General features: G+C 61.5%; 2 protein-coding genes across 3 annotated transcripts; both read right to left on the bottom strand.

The window, feature by feature from the left end:
• Positions 1–285: 285 nt before the first annotated feature.
• Positions 286–8,235, bottom strand: HCK (HCK proto-oncogene, Src family tyrosine kinase). Its single transcript, XM_064729674.1, has 12 exons — positions 8,107–8,235; positions 7,671–7,713; positions 7,313–7,412; positions 7,065–7,163; positions 6,832–6,935; positions 6,284–6,433; positions 5,819–5,971; positions 5,334–5,516; positions 4,884–4,960; positions 2,459–2,612; positions 2,119–2,250; positions 286–1,523 (listed from the first exon to the last, which is right to left on the bottom strand). Exons 1-12 carry the CDS (start codon positions 8,233–8,235, stop codon positions 1,321–1,323), a joined length of 1,527 nt encoding a protein of 508 aa, XP_064585744.1. The 3' UTR covers positions 286–1,320.
• Positions 8,236–10,280: 2,045 nt separating this feature from the next.
• Positions 10,281–15,133, bottom strand: CCM2L (CCM2 like scaffold protein). 2 transcript variants are annotated; one of them, XR_010442471.1, is made up of 11 exons: positions 14,436–15,133; positions 14,012–14,179; positions 13,659–13,742; positions 13,385–13,568; positions 12,621–13,072; positions 12,406–12,541; positions 12,219–12,282; positions 11,903–12,050; positions 11,583–11,721; positions 11,086–11,440; positions 10,281–10,321 (listed from the first exon to the last, which is right to left on the bottom strand). XR_010442471.1 is itself a non-coding variant. In XM_064729903.1 (10 exons), the coding sequence occupies exons 1-10, from the start codon at positions 14,775–14,777 to the stop codon at positions 11,160–11,162; spliced, it is 1,998 nt and encodes a 665-aa protein (XP_064585973.1). In that variant the 5' UTR covers positions 14,778–15,133; the 3' UTR covers positions 10,924–11,159. The 2 variants fall into 2 exon arrangements, 1 of the variants encoding a protein (XP_064585973.1); XM_064729903.1 differs by lacking the exon at positions 10,281–10,321 and having other exon boundaries at positions 10,924–11,440.
• Positions 15,134–15,291: the final 158 nt, after the last annotated feature.

The following is a 15,291-nucleotide window of genomic DNA, read 5'->3' as shown; positions in this document are numbered from 1 at the left end:
CTCCTGCCGGGCGAGCCGGGGCGGGGGTCTTCGCTCCCGTCCCCAGCGGGTCTCCGGCCCAGCGAAGCCGGCTAGGGAGGGGGCGGGCCGCGCCGCCATCTTTGCTGAGGGCAAAGGGGGATCGGGCGCGACGCTGCGGCCGCCATGTTTGGTGAGGCCGGCGGGGCCGGGAGGCGCCCGGAGCGTTCCGAACCTCCCTGTTCGTCCCGGTTCCTCCCGGTTCCTCCCGGTCCCTGCGGTGCCACCCGGGCGGTCCGCGGCCCTGGGCCTGCTCAGAGGGCGCTGCGGGTCTGCCCGGCTGCGGGCCCCTGCCCGGGCTGCGGAGCAGCAGGAGCGGCCAAGAAAGAAAAGGTTGATAAATATTTTATTGATTACAAAATAAAAGATCCCAAAGCAGAAGCGATGGCGTTTGCCTTTTGATATCAAAAATGTAATCACAGGCGCCAGTCTTCCTGCTGTAAGAGGTACATGGCTGTCTTTAAAAAAATTCTGTTTACTCCTTTTCCCCAAATAACCGGATGAAATACTAAAAATAAACAGTAACATTAAGTGAGTGTGCAGGGAGCACCTGGCCCTTGCTGACTCTGCAAATGCCCCAGCAGACAACAAATGCTGCCGGTAAGCTTTGCCATGGGGGAGAGAGCTCCTTTTGTCGTGGCTTTGTGCTCCAGAGGTTCCTCCCAAAGCAAGTGAATCCATGCAGGGATGGCTTGGAAAAGCTCTGTGTCCATCTGCCCCTGTGGCACAGCCTCCCCAAACCTGCACTCTGCACAGGGCCTGCCATGAAAATACTGGGGAAGGAAACCCAGGAGGGAGAGAGGAGGACAAGGGTCTGTGACATTCAACATCCAAACCCCAGGGTCCTGTGCTGATGCTGAGCCCAGGGGCTGCACTGCAGCGTCCCTTAGGGGGATCCCCTGGGCTCAATCACACAGGGAGCACAGGCACCGCAGGGCATTTCCCCAAGGCCAGCACCTAAGGCACCTACTTCTGCAGAGCAACGTGATAAAATCTCAGAAGGATTATAAAAACACTGATCTGGGCTTTTCCTTGCAGCAAAAGCAGGAACTGCCCATCCCTGTCCATCCTCCTGGGGTCCGGGCACCACTGTCCAGCCAGCACTTCCTGGAGCCACTGCCCCAGGGGCATTCAGGCTCCTGGGAAAGGCACAAGGTGTGGCCACGTCTCTTCTCCCTCCATCATGTGCTGCTCCAGCCCAGCCACTCCAGCAAGGCTGAGGTTCCTGGGCCAGGCTGGCAGGGAAGCAAAACACAAGTGAGACAGGGAAGAGCTGGCAGTGTCCGCCCCAAGCATCCCGTGCTAGGGCTCCTGCTGGTACTGGCTCTCTGTGGCAGTGAAGAAATCCTCCAGAACACTCTGTATGTAATCAAAAGTGGGGCGATCCTCGGGTTTGATCTTCCAGCACCTCATCATGATGTCGTAGAGCTCCTCAGGGCAGTTATCTGTGCGGGGCATCCGGTAGCCACGTTCCAGAGCCCTGATCACCTCCACACTGGACATCCCTGGAAAACAGGGACACGAGAACATCACCTGCTTTATCACTGCTGTCTTTGAAAGTCATAAAATCCCCAAACCCAAAACTTCTCTCCTTTTGGGTAATGTTTCCAGGAAGGGAAAAGTGGTTAGGGAGGCTAAAAGTGGTTAGTGAAAAGAGACAACTGCTTCTTTCTGGCCAGGCAAACATGGACAAAGGAGATGCTGGGTTATTGTAGGATGGAGTTTTGTGCCCCAGGACAGATGGGGTTTATAATCTCTTTGTATAAATTGAAATCGCTTTGCATAAATTCAAATGGTAAGTCTGTGATGAGCCATTGCTTCCAATGAAAAGTCAGTGCAAGGGCAGAGCTGCTCCTCAGAACAGCCTGTTGTGCCACCCCAGATCCACTATGGCCCATTTGTGGTAGCATCTACAGAGTAATTCCCCACTGAAAAGAGGTACAAAAGTAATTATTAATATAAAATACAGAGTGGTCCCTAATGATAAGGATTTACAGGGTTTTCCCATGGAGCTGGAGAAGCTCAGGTCACATGCATGGGACATAGAAGGTGGAATGTGTCTTTTGGAATCAGATTAGAGGAGGCATTTCAGCTCCTTACCTGGGTAGGGGATGCGTCCATAGGTGATGATCTCAGTCAGGAGGACCCCAAAGGACCAGACATCTGATTTTATAGTGAAAGATCCGTAGTTGATGGCTTCTGGTGCAGTCCATTTAATGGGAAACTTGGCACCTGGGCAAAAAGATGGGAATCATAAGCCCAACCCCAACTGCTGAGAAATGGGTGGTGAAATATGGGGAACAAGAAACAAACAGAAGAGGAACAAGTGAAGTGATGCAAATGAGAGGAGCTTCCCTCTGCCCATGTACCCAGCACATCCCTCCCGGGGTCAGGACCACCATGGGGGCAAGGGAACCCCCCAAGCTGTCACCCCCAGCACCTTCCCGGGCTGTGTACTCGGTGTCCTCAATGACCCTGGCCAGCCCAAAGTCTGCAATCTTGCACACCAGCACTGCTGACACCAGGATGTTGGCGGCTCTCAGGTCTCTGTGGATGTAGTTCCTCTTCTCAATAAAAGCCATTCCTTCTGCAATCTGCCAGAGGGGAACAGGGCAAATGCAAACAGGCTGCTTGAAATAACACACACCCCCTCAGCACCAAAGAAGTCAACCGCTTCTAGCCAGCACTCAGAAAAGGGTGAAAGGAGGCAGGAGACCGATGTCCCATCCCTGCAAGTGTTCAAGGTCAGGCTGGACAGGGCTTGGAGCAACCTGGTCTAGTGGAAGTGTCCCTGCCCGTGGCAAGGGGTTGGAATGAGATGAGCTTTAAGGTTCCTTCCAACCCAAACCATTCTGTGACTTTCCTGTGTGGAAACTGCTCTCCAAGCAGGAAACCCCTTGCAGAAGAGGTTGGGGTTTGGGTGAGCAGCCCAACATGACACCTGTGCTCACCAGAGGCTGTGAGTGTTTGCAGGACAAGGTGTAAGTGGGCTTCACCCACAGCCATAAGGATGTAGAGGAGGAGCAAATAATTCTCTACTCAGGGTAGACATGAGACCAATCTCCAAATCCACCCACAGTGGCTCACTAATTGCTGCAGGAGGGTCAGCATTCCAGAGCTTCCTTAGCCAGGGCACAAAAGCATAGGGGAAGATGCCTGAGCTCTTCCAGATTAGTTTCTGAAGAGTCACCTCTGCCTGTGGACAGGATGGCTGTGATGGCCCCTGACAGTACCCCCCCACCACTGTGCCTTCTGAAGTCCCTGTGCTCAGTGCTGTGTGTGCAGGTCTCAGCCTGATCAGGCAGAGGTGACCTGGTGTGTGCACAACCAAACCCCAAAGCTGCCCTGTTACCCCATTCTGGATGGGACCAGAATCCAGAACGTGAAGGGGCAGGAGCAGCCGGAGGGGAGACCCCCCCTCCTTATCACACCCACACAAGCTGTGGGTGAGGTGCAGCTCCCACAGAGCTCTCCCCACTAAATACAGAAGTAGCCAGGCAAGAGCGGAAGGATCATTTCCATGACCACAGATGCATTTCTGCCCGCAGTGACTCAGCCCCAGCCCAGGGGCCAGGCTGCTGCCTGCTGTGACAGCCCTTCAGCCTCTGCTCTCCCCAGAGCTGCTCCAGCAGCCCCTCAGAGCCGTGGGCCGAGCTGGGGCTGGCAGGAGGCAGCTTTCTGAGAGCAGATGGTGCAGGAGAGCACAGCTGATGCACAGACCCCAGCACAGCCAGCTCCAGCAGCCAGTGACCTCGTCTCAGCCCACAGAGCTCCCATCCTGGATTTTCTATTGCTCAGGTGCCTCTGTGAAATATTTGAGCTCAGCACAAAGGGTTCCTGGGTTCAGTCCTCACCCAGGGGCACTGCAGAAGCAGCAGGGGCTCAGTGGTTGTGCAAATGGTTGCACCTGGAGTGAGGTGTTTAACATCCTGTTCTGCTGTACTCAAAGTCAGCTCCTGAATATATCCCTGAAATAATTATCTGTGAGTCCTCCTCCTGCCTCTCCAGCTGCCTTCTCCTGCTGTGACAGCCCTCAGGTGACTTCATTGAAACACAGCCCTGCCCTCCACAGGCATTCCCCTGGGGCAACACAGCCTGCTGTCCTCCCTCCAGGACACTGGGAACCATGCCTGGCTCAGCCCCTCGGGTATTGGGAGCACACAGGATCATCCTGCAGGATTCCTGTAAACCCACAGGGCTTCACACCCCTGTGGTGCTGTCCTGAAGCTGTGCTGGGGGTGGATGTGTGGCCATGCTGGGTTTGTGGGGCTTTGGCCAAGTTTGCAGGTAAGGTTTGCAGGTAACTGTCACAGCAGCAGAAAATTAGAAATTATAGTCACCAGTATCAATAGTTATCAATTATAGAAATTGATAACATTGTCCTGGGCTTGGTCAGACCACACCAACAAGCACTGGCACATTCTAGAGAAGGGACTGTGCAAATGTAAGCTGTGGAATTAAGCCCCATCCTCATCCCCACTTTCTCCACAAAGCAGAGTTGCCCATGGGCTGTGAGGGCTACAGGAACCATGGCAGACATAGAAGTCAGCAGCCAATCCTCTCCAGGATGTGTGCAGTTCTGCTGTGCACTGCTCAGGTGCAGGTGGGCTGGCTGAGTGCTGCAGATATTGGTGTGGTGAGGGGGAAGCTGCCACTTCTCCTTTCCCACAGCCCTGCTCCTGTGAGGTCAGCGGGATGGGGATGGTGAGCAGGCAGTGGCTGCCCACAGGAAACCTCACTGCATCCCCAGCACTGCTCAGAGCAGGCTCCTGGCTGGCCCTGCACAAGCTCCAGATGAGTTCCCAGGCTCCTCACTCACCCTTTTTAGGGGAGCAAGAGCTAGGGAAGGTCTGCTCCTTCCTCACCTGGGCAGAGAAGTCGATCAGCTTCGGCAGCGGCAGCTTGTTCCCCTCATTGCTCTTCAGGAAATCCAGCAAGCTCCCTGCAGGCAGGGAAAGGTGCCAGGGCTGTTGGTTTAGCTGGAGTCTGCACCCCCCTCAGGGTGGCACAGAGTCCTGAGGAGCCAAGCAGGACAAGGAGACTCTGGAAACACACTTGATCTCCATCCCACTGCCATGGATAGGCACTAGTGCAGGCTCCCTCCTGCCTTGCAGAGTGCTTGTTCTCATCTGTCCCCTCTTAGGTGTGCCTCCTCTCCCAGTGCTGTCACCACATCCCCTCTCCCAGCACCCTGCCCCAGAGCTGTGGCAGGAGCAGAAACTGCTCCCAAAGTCCTGGGGATGTGGAAGGGATTGATCCTGCACCACCCCAGGAACCTGAGTGTCCACAGACATCCCTCAGGATGCAGACTGCACCTTTCTCCATGAATTCGGTGATGATGAAGATGGGCTCCTCCCTGGTGACCACTGCATGCAGCTTCACCAGCTTGTCGTGCTGCAGAGTCTTCATCAAGTTTGCCTCCTCCAGGAAGGCTTCCACAGACATGCTGCCCGGCTTCATGGTCTTCACTGCCACCTTGGTGTGCTTGTTGTACGTGGCTGGGGGTGGCACAACAGAGCATTCCCACACTGCCCTGGGAGTCCTGGGCTTTGGAGCCACAGTCCCAGCCCTGCTGAGCTGCTGTGGGAACATTGGAGGCCAGACACAGCCCAGGACTGTCCCCACATCCCCAGCCCCAACCAGGCCCTGCATTAAGGCAGGGTCACCTCCATTTCCCTCTGCTTCTCTCCCTCCCTGCCTTTTCCACCCCACCATCCCTCTGCCTTCTCACACATCCCCCACCCGTCCTCCTTCACCACCACCTTCATCATCCTCCCAGGCACCTCCCCCTGACTCTCACCCATCCACACTTCTCCGAACTGCCCGGCTCCCAGCTTCCTCTCCAGGCTCAGGGATTCCCGAGGGATCTCCCAGGCGTCTTTCTCCCAGGGCTTCTGTGGTTTGGGCACTCGGCACGGGTGGGTGAGCCTCTGGCACAGCCCATCGCTGTGACCTGGGGGAGCATGCAGGGCCATCAGCCAGCCTGTCCCACTGCCACACTGTGCTTCATGGGGAGTTCTGGCCACCGTGGGTGTGCAGGGACACCAGCACCACAGCTGTGACAGCCAGCAGCAGCCATGGTGATAGGGGAAGGCATGGAAGTCACTGCACGATGGCAATAGGGGAAGGCATGGAAGTCACTGCATGATGCAGTCACAGCCCAGGGGTGATGGGCAGGAGCCCCTCAGCCTCTGCACACCCCCAGCTGCTTGGCTCAGGGACAAAGCCCCATTTGGGAAGGGGGGCCGGGTACCCCAGGACTCACCCTGGTAGTGCTGGACGAGCTCCTGCAGCGTGTTGAAGTTGTTCCGAGGGGAGATGTAGAAGCCGCCGCTGTCCAGGGTCCGGATCTTGTAATGCTTCACGGCCCCGCCCCGCAGCTCGTCCGCGTCCCGCACCGAGAGCGAGTAGGAGCCTGCGGGGAGGGGACAGCTGGCACCTCCCCGGGAGCATCCCACGAACATTCCTGCTGCTGCTCCCGGCCATCCCGGCTGCACAGAGCATCGCCAGCAGAGCCAGCAGCGCCCACCCCACTGTGCTGCCACCATCCCTTCAGCCCCAGGCCAGCACCCCAAACACCCAAAGCAGCCCCAAAGGGACACATCCCCCATCCCTGCAGTGGGATTTGGACATGTGACAGCACCACAGGACATTGCAGGGGCACCTCCAGGCAGAGCATGGGCCCCCCAGTCCCTCCCTGCAGCACAGCACATCCCCAGGGCTGGGGAGGGAGCTCCTCTTCCAGGCAAAGGGGATGAGGGCAGCCCTTGGGGCAGCTGTTCCCCAGCACGGTGCCATGGACACCCCTCACACCTTTCGTTGTCTCGCTGTCCCTGATCATGAAGGAGCCAATCATGTTCCCAGGGCCAAGGAGCTGGCGCTCTGCATCCTTCCTGCTGACATCCTTGAAGAACCACCTGCAGCAGAGCCAAGGGAAGCCAGGAATGCTGGATTGGGACAGGACAGGAGGCAGGAGCAGGGACAGCGGCAGTGGGGAGGTGGGGGACAGCATGGGGGCAGGATCTGGCACGCAGGGATGGACTCACTCCTCTGTCTCCAGCGAGTTGTCTTGGGCAACGTAGTTGCTGGGGATGAAGCCTTCACGTCCTGTCACCAGCGACCGTGCTCGCCACCATTCCCCTGACCTGTGACAGAAGTGGCATTGGGTTGGCTGGCTCCTGGCACCTGGACCTGGGCACCAGCAGCTCCTCCAGGGCAAATTCCAGAAAAAAATCCCAACAGGGCCATGCAAGCCATCAGGAGACCCTGGACAGGGGTCTCCAGCAGCACTTACTTCTCCAGGACCTTCATGCGCTCGCCCTTCTGGAAGCTGAGGTCCCCAGAGTTCATGGCCTCGTAGTCATAGAGTGCCAGCACCACGGTGTCCCCTGGGCCTGCAGTGAGGGAGCTCCCTGGGCACCCTCCACGTGCTGGGATGGGGTGCCAGCCACTCCTGCCATGAACTCTGGCCAGGACATTGGCCAGGACCCCCACAGCCTCTGCACCTCCATTGGGTCACATCTGGCCCCTCAGGGGAGACCAGAGCTCCCATCCCACCAGGATGTGCTCACCCCCAGGTCAGAGAGGATCTGGCCACGCTGCCCCCACACACTCCAACCCCCTGCACCCCCTTGCAGCCCCCTTGTACCTACCATCCTCGGGCAGGGGCACAGCCATGCTGGGGACATTGGTGTTCTGGAAAGTGCAACAAAACCACAAAGTGACATCACAGGGGGCAGAGACCCATTTCCAATGGGGGGTCGTGGCCCCAACAGCAATGGCAGGAGCAGGAGGGTACCCGAGGGGCAGCACCAGCACCACTTGACACAATAATCCACCCAGCACCAGCATCTCCACCCTCTCCCAACACCTTCCTTTTCTCTCCCTTTCTCCATAACTCCTGGATTCCCATCAGGTCCACCCTGTTCTTTGTCCCAGTGTGGCCTGGGCTCCCACCCATTGCCCAGTCCCTGTCCTGGGGCCCTGCCAGTGCCCTCAGCTGGCTCCACTCGCAGTGCTGGTGGCACTGCTGAGGAGAGGGGCTGAACCCCCTGTGACAGCTCAGCCCTGAAATCTCTCATCACTCACCCTCTTGTTGGTGGCCGTGGGGTCTCTCACATAGTGGCCCTGCTGGATGGTGGGGCCAGGATCAGGATCAGGGTCAGTTTTTGTTATCTTCTCTTGTCCACCAGCTTCCTTTGACCTCACACAACCCATGCTGCAGCCAAGGAAGGGGAAGTGAGGCCATTGCAACAGAGGTGAAAGCCCCGCTCCAGCCCCAGTCCAGCCCATTCCCGTCAGCTCCCACAGCACAGGGCCCCAGTGCTCTGCTGTGACAGGGAAACTGCTCCTCCCACAGCTTCAGAGCACTGGGGTGCCCTGTGACACTCCAGAGGAAAAGGAAACTCCTGGAGATGTCATTGGAGGTGAAGTTTGGGGACCCAAGAGCAGCAGCCATGGAGTAGCTTCCCTGCCCTTGGGGGATGCAGGACAGGGTGCAGGCGCGGGGCACCACGGCAGCAGAGAGTCACACTCAGCATCTCCTGCACAGAGGGGCCCGGATCACTGTGAGCTCTGCTGCAGCTTGGGGGCCCCCACACAGCACCCCCATCACCATAGGTGACTCCACACAGTGCTCCCCTATCTCTGCTGGGTGGGAGCTGCCCCAAATAGCCAGTCCAGGGCAAAGACAAATGCTCAACCTTCTCCAGCACCCCAAGAAATTCAGTGGGAAAAAAAAAGCTGCAAGAGGCAGCAAGAGTGGTAAACCCCTTGCAAATGTACTTCCCTTGCCAGGGAGACCTGTGTGCAGAGAAAGCAGAAGGTGCTGGTGGTGACAGTGAAGGAGGAAGCTCAGGGCTGAACCCTCGATGTGCACAGCACAGCTCTTGAGGAACATCAGCCCATGGTCATTCCTGGCCTTTCCCTGGGTCAGCCCTGCTCCCGAGGGCAGAGCAGGAGCAGCGGTGGCACCCACGAGAGCTCATCTCCCTCACTGGGCACAGGTTGGGGACTGTGCCAGATCCATCCTAGCAAACCCAAGGTGCCCAGCTGAACCTCAGACGTGGCTCACACCATCACCATCACCATGCAGGTGTTTGCTGTTCCCGTCCCACTCCATCCAGCCCTACAGAGCACAAACACCCCGGGCAGTCCAAGGGTCATTTCCCCGGCTCCTGTGGCATAGCTGGCATTCCTGATGTGTCCCACCCTGGAGAGCCAGGTCCCAGGGCTCATGCGGTGTCCCCAGCCAGGAGAACCAGGTTGGATGAGGGTGTCCCTCGTTCCCGGAGCAAGGCTGCCCGCAGCCCTCTGCTCTTGCCCGTGCCTTCGGTCCCCGACAGCCCCTGCAAAGCCACGGGCAGGGACCCCCTCGTCGGGGCTGCACTGTGCCCAGCCGGGGCTGCACCGGTACCCGTGACATTCCTGGCCATCGCCTCATCCCAGGGTCAGCCGCTCTGACCGGGACCGGCCCCACCGGGCTGCCCGGGACCGGCCGCGGGGCTCCCTCGCCGCCCTCGGGGCTCCGCGCACGGTTTGGACCCCGGAGCTCTCACCTTCTCTGCCGCCCTGGGGCCCGTCCCCGCCGCCGGTCCCGCTCCCAGTCCCCGCTCCGCTCTGCCCCGCTGCTCTCCCGCCGCCTGCCCGGTACGGCCACGCCCCTCCCGGTACGGCCACGCCCCTCCCGGTACGGCCACGCCCCCGACTCCTACGGGGCGGGTGCGGCCCGTGCCTCCCGTGCCGGGCTGGGAGCGGGGATCACCATGCCACGAACCGCACCCGCAGGGACATCCCAGCCCTGCGTGACCCCACTGCCCTCAGGGACCCCCGAGGGATGCCGGAGCCCGTGTGTCCGTCTGCCGTCCCCGGGACACCCGCACGGGTTTGGGTCCCGCACCCCAGGAGGTTTCCCCGCCTGGTGCAGGGCCATGAAGGGCAGGGGCACGGGGGGAGCACAGGACACGGCCTCAGCCTGGGTCTGTCCCAGGAAGGAGGAAAGAAAGCCCTGAGCATCAGTGGTGGGGTGCAGGACACACAAGGGTGCCTGGGACTGGCTTTGTGAGGCACAGCTCAGCGAGGTCCGGGCATCCCTGGCTTTGTGATGCCCCTGCTGACCCCGGTATACCCGTGCAAAGCTCCCCTCGGTGCCCTACCCAGCTCCGCAGTGTTTCAGCCTTTCTTCTGGAGTGCCCATGAATTCAGGATGGAGGCTGCATGAGCAAGGGGACGCACGGCTCTGTGTGACCCTGGCCATGGGCTGCTCGCGTTTGGAGGAAGCAGCCAGGGTGGGAGAGCGCCGCACCTCATGAGGGTTTGCATATGTAAATTTTTTTTGTAGAAAAAATAAGTAGCTCCGGTAGCCCCAGCGCCTGCTGCCCACACACCACCCGGGGACTGCGGAGCCGTCCCGTAGCCCCCACTAAGGGACACAGGGAATGTTGGCTCGGGGCCATCAGCCAAGGGCCAGCAGCCGTGGGATGTTGGGGTGCAGAGGCCAGGGAGAATCAGCTCGGGGATGGTGGCCAGGGGACATCAGCTGAGGTCCATGGGGCGGCGGGAGCACGGCCCGGTCCCCCGGCGGCGGAGGGGCTGCAGGGCGGGACCGCAGGAAGCCGGGCCCTAGCAGGAACTTCCTTTTGTGAAACACACGCAGCCTGCGGCCGGACGAGTGTCGCACAAGCGTCGCAGGCAGCAGCGGGCCAGCTGCGGCCTCCAGCCCTTTCCTCTCCCAGCACATTCATGCTGACCCCCTCCATTGCTCTGAGCATCCCCTGGAGCCAGCCAGGAACAGCCAGCAGCACCCTGACATCCAGGTGACACTGCAGTGGGCAGGTGCCCAGCCAAGCAGCCCCCTGCCCCAGCTCACCCCACACCACAGCGACCCCTTTCCCCAGCCCTAGCATTTAATTGAAATCTGCAGAAATTACAGCACATGTGTCTCCCCTACAGCCACAGCTGCCCTGTGATTCCAAAAGTCTCGACAAGAGCTGACAGGGCAGTGCAGAGACCTGTCCCCTCCCACGGTGACAAATTCACCCTCCCTGGTTCTGGTGCAGAGCTGGGCACCTGCTGAGGCTGCCCCTGGAGGTGCAGCGCCGCATCAGCGAGCAGAGAGAGCACAGCTGGGTTTTGGCACTGGCTCACAGGTAGTTGTCCTCTTCCTCCTCCTCCTCCTCCTCCTCATCCCGTGCCAGTGCCTCGATGTCGTGGGTGATGTCGGTGATGATGCGGTTGAAGGACTCGCTCTCGGAGCGCAGGGACCAGCTGTCGTAGCTGCGCACGGCCGAGGCCGACGTGTTGCTCATGCTGCGCTTGATGCGGCCGAAGCTGTCGGTGAGGATCCCGCCCTCCCGGATCCCGATGCTCTCCAGGAAGGTCTCAAAGTACCCGATGTCTTGGTCAGGGATGAAGGGCCTCATTCCTGTCAGAAGCACTGTAAGCCTTGGAGGCTGCTCAGCCCTACTGGTTTGTCCCATCCTGCCCCCAGTAAGCAGCAGGGTCCTGACATCCCCTGAAGTGTCCCCAGGGGATGCACATCACCAGCGGTGGCTGCAGACACTCACCCAGGAGGAGGAACTTCCTGCGGTCCCCGTAGAGGCGCAGGAGCTCCGTGCAGTATTCCTGCACCGGCGTGCCCAGCCGGTACTCACGGAGCAGGATGGCAAACTGCTGGATCTCCTGTGGTGACAGCTTGTTGCGCAGCTGGGGTGACACAGGGACGGGTTTGGCTTGGGGACACCAGCAGCACACAGCCCCCAGCCCCCCACCCTGTGTCCCACTGCTGCTGTCTGGCACAGGGAGGCCAGACCAGCCTCCTGCCCTGCCCCAGCTGCTGGCACTGCCGGCCTGCCATTTGTCCCTGTGCCCGTCCCTGTGCCCTCACCGTCACCATGTAGTCCTGCAGCTGCTCCAGCCCTGCGCCGCTCTGGTCACTGCCACTGCAGGCAGTGGCCAGGCTGTGGTGGGAGCGGTGGAAGGAGGGTGAGGAGGTGCCACTGTAATACGCCTCAAAGGTCTCGTGGGAGCCATTGCTGGGGGAGGACACGGGTCAGTGGGTCCCTGTGCCCACCATGTGCCCCGCTGCCACCCACCCACTGCACAGCACCCACCATCACATGGGGCTGGGGCATCACTGCAGTGGGCACCCAGCCAAGGGTAGGGGTACCCACCCAGGGGCACCCTGGGGCAGCCAGACTCACAAGGAGCTGCAGCAGCTGTAGTCAGCATCGTAGCCATATGTCCCATCTGTGCGGCAGCTCTCGCCTGGGGAAGGAGAGCAGAGACCTCATAGCAGAGACAAACCCCCCACCATGTGTCCATGTACCCCCACCCGTGTGCCCCATGACACCCCCCTTGATGTTCCCATTCCTGTCTGCATCCACTCACTCCTGCTGGAGAGCCAGGGCCGTGTGGGCGTGGAGGTGTAGTGGTACCCGGCTCTGTCCACGCACTCGATGCTCTGGTCGCCGTAGATGATCTGGAACACCTGGCAGATGAGGGCACAGGACTCCTCGCCAGCATCCTGCAGGGGAAGGGCGGCGGGCAGTGAGTGCCGCTGGGTGGGCGAGCCCCGGTGGGCGGCACACGCCGGACCCGCTCACCCTGTTGGGCACGGCGAGGATGATGAGGTTGGAGTAAGCGTCAGGGCAGGGCTCCTGGGGGTCCAGGGGGTTGCTGCCGGCGTGCCGCCGCTCCCAGCTGCCGAAGCCGGTGCCGCGCTCCCAGCTGCCGCCGGCGGTGCCGGCCCGCCGCCGCTCCCAGCTGCCGCCGCACGGCTGCCGCCGCTCCCAGCTGCCCGAGGGCCGCCCGCGCTGCCGCCGCTCCCAGCTGCCGCCCCGCCGCCGCTCCAGGCTGCCGCCCTGCCGGGCCTCCTGCCCGCCCCGCGCCGCCCGCCAGTCCAGGCTGCAGATCGTGTGCCGCCGCTCCATCGCGCCCCCGAGCCGCCCCTCCGGCCACGAGCCCCCCGCTCGCTTCTCTGCGGGAAACGCCTCGGGCAAACCGGCCGGGGCCGCCTCGGGGTGCGCCCCGGCGGGGACCGGGTCCACTCCCAGGCCTGGGGAGCGGGGACAGACAGGGCGTCAGGGCGGGGGGTCTGCGCTGCCCACCCTGCCGGGTCCCCAGCCCCTGCCCCGGCCTCCCTGTCCCACCAGCCCAGGGGGATGCAGAGGGATGGGGATGTGGGAGCCCCAGTGGATTGGGGACACCCCTCCGGGACTCTGTGTGTAGGAGAGGATGGGACACACCAAGACAGAGACAAGGCGGGATTTTGCCGCCCTGATAGACTCTGACACCCATCACCCTCCGTGCTCCAGCCCTTCACAGCCCCTCGGGGCTCGGCTGGCGGCCCCCGGCCGGACTCCCGCACCGGTTTTGAGGATGAGGAGGTGCAGGGCATCGTCGCGCAGGTAGGAGGCGGCTGCGATCTCGTGTGTGGGGATCCGCAGGATGAGCTCCTCGTTGTCGCGCCAGGTGAGCAGCAGGCAGCGCGCCGAGAGGCTGAGGATGCTGTCCTGCTCCGGCGTGGTCTGCAGCGGCAGCTCCTTCAGCTGCTGCACGGACAGAGCGCGGGGGCTGCGTGGGGCACCCGGCAGGGTGGGGTACCCCGTGCCCACCCTCTGGGGAGTGGGGACCCTTCTTACCCTGGCCGTGTCCAGCAGCTGCAGCACCTCATCCCGGCTGGAGGGGTTCAGGGACGATGTCACCCATGTCAGATGGCCTAAAAACTGGGAGGGAAAAAGCCCAGGGCAGCTTGGGGAGGCTGGGGCATGGCCCCAAGGTCAGGACACATCTCCCTGAGGTTCGGGGAGATCCTGCATTTAGGGGTTCCTCCCTGCACCGCCAGCGCACCCTCCTCCTTCCTGGGTGTTTGCCTGGGCAGGGAGGGGACCCAGACCCTCCTGGCCACTCTGTGTGGCTCTCAGCACCGTGTGGCGGCCTCATAACCCCGCCCCAAGCAAGCAGTGACTCCGGGCACTTTTGGGCATCCCTTTACCTTCACCTCCTTCTCCACGTAGTCGTGCAGCAGGATCTGGGGGTCGATCAGGTAGTCGGGGGGGTAGAGGGGCACGGAGTGCAGCGGGCGCCGGTAGACGCTGCTGCGGAGCGCTGTCCTCCGCGCAGCCTTGGGGAAAACCAGCCGCTTGATGGGCGACACGAAACCCTGGCAGGGGAACGGGCACGGGGACGGCTCAGCACCGGGCACCCAACCCTGGCCCCCACACACGGGGTCCGTGGCACCCAGCACCCGGGGCGTGGGGGGTAACAGCTGAGCACCTCTGCTGGCCCTTCGCTCTGTTTGGGTGGCTCCATTCTCCCCACCGTGCTGTGGGAGGGGTGCGGGGCCTCTCAAACCTGTGCATGGCACCCGCTCCCCCCCTCCTGGCCGCCCCCCGGACCCCAGCCCCAGCCCCACGCACCTTCTTCCCCTTCTTGGCCTCGCTGTCCATGGCAGGACGCGGTGCTGCGGCCGCCCCCTCTGCCCCGCTCGGCGCCGCGGCGCTTTCCTGTGTCGGAAACTCCACCAGGATCGCTGGGATGTGAGTTCCTGCCTCTCCTGGGGGGTGCTGGGACTGGGCTGGGCTGGGCTGGCACTGGGACTGGGACAGGACTGGCACTGGGACTGGGACAGGACTGGCACTGGGATAGGGACAGGACTGGCATTGGGATAGGGGCTGAGCTGTTCCTTGGGCAGAGGCAGGAGCTGAAGTTGGCTGAGATGGGACTGGAGCAGGGACTTGGACTGGTGCTGGGGTTGACATTTATTCCGAGGCTGGAGCTGGGATTTGGCAGAGCTGGGGTTGCAGTGGGCTGAGATGGGACTGGAGCAGGTGCTGGGACCAAAGCAGGTGCTGATGGTGCCTGTGGGACTCTGCTGCTATGGAGCAGCCCCTGCCCCTCACTGCGAGGCTCTTTCCTGGGGCTGGTTCTGCTTCCCTATGACCCCACATCAGCCCCGTCCTCATGGGGCAGCCCTGAGGGCTCCCAGGCCTCGCTGCCCACATCCTGTCCTGTTTGCATGGGGCCCTGGCACTGGGAACGGCCCTGGCACTGGGAACGGCCCTGGCAGGAGCCCACACAGCTGCCTCCTGCACCCCGTCCCCACAGCTGCCCACGGGGTCTGTACCCACCGTGAGTCTGGGGTTTGCCGGGGGTCGGGGCCTCCGGCAGTGGCAGGAGGAGGCTGAGGCTGGCCCGGCAGTGCCGTGTCCGGCAGCTTCCTCCCCGAGATGCTGCATCCTGCCTGTGCACCCCTTCCCTGCCGGCCACCGCGCC

This window comes from Zonotrichia leucophrys, chromosome 20 (genome assembly GCF_028769735.1).
Source record: "Zonotrichia leucophrys gambelii isolate GWCS_2022_RI chromosome 20, RI_Zleu_2.0, whole genome shotgun sequence".
Classification (NCBI taxonomy): Eukaryota; Metazoa; Chordata; class Aves; order Passeriformes; family Passerellidae; genus Zonotrichia; species Zonotrichia leucophrys.
Note: the sequence above shows the minus strand (reverse complement) of the source record. Positions and strands in the feature narration are given on the sequence as shown.

Bases quoted from the DNA above. Each gene is read 5' to 3' on its own strand.
- HCK (XM_064729674.1), bottom strand. From the start codon at position 8,235: ATGGGTTGTGTGAGGTCAAAGGAAGCTGGTGGACAAGAGAAGATAACA. The intron at 4,961-5,333 runs GTGCAGTCTGCA...CCCTGCCTGCAG, and splicing joins CACCGAATTCATGGAGAAAG to GGAGCTTGCTGGATTTCCTG. The intron at 1,524-2,118 runs GTAAGGAGCTGA...CCTGTTTTCCAG, and splicing joins TGGACGCATCCCCTACCCAG to GGATGTCCAGTGTGGAGGTG.
- CCM2L (XM_064729903.1), bottom strand. From the start codon at position 14,777: ATGTCAACCCCAGCACCAGTCCAAGTCCCTGCTCCAGTCCCATCTCAG. The intron at 13,743-14,011 runs GTAAAGGGATGC...TTTCCCTCCCAG, and splicing joins ACGTGGAGAAGGAGGTGAAG to TTTTTAGGCCATCTGACATG. The intron at 12,542-12,620 runs GTGAGCGGGTCC...CTTCCCCTGCAG, and splicing joins TCCTCGCCGTGCCCAACAGG to GATGCTGGCGAGGAGTCCTG.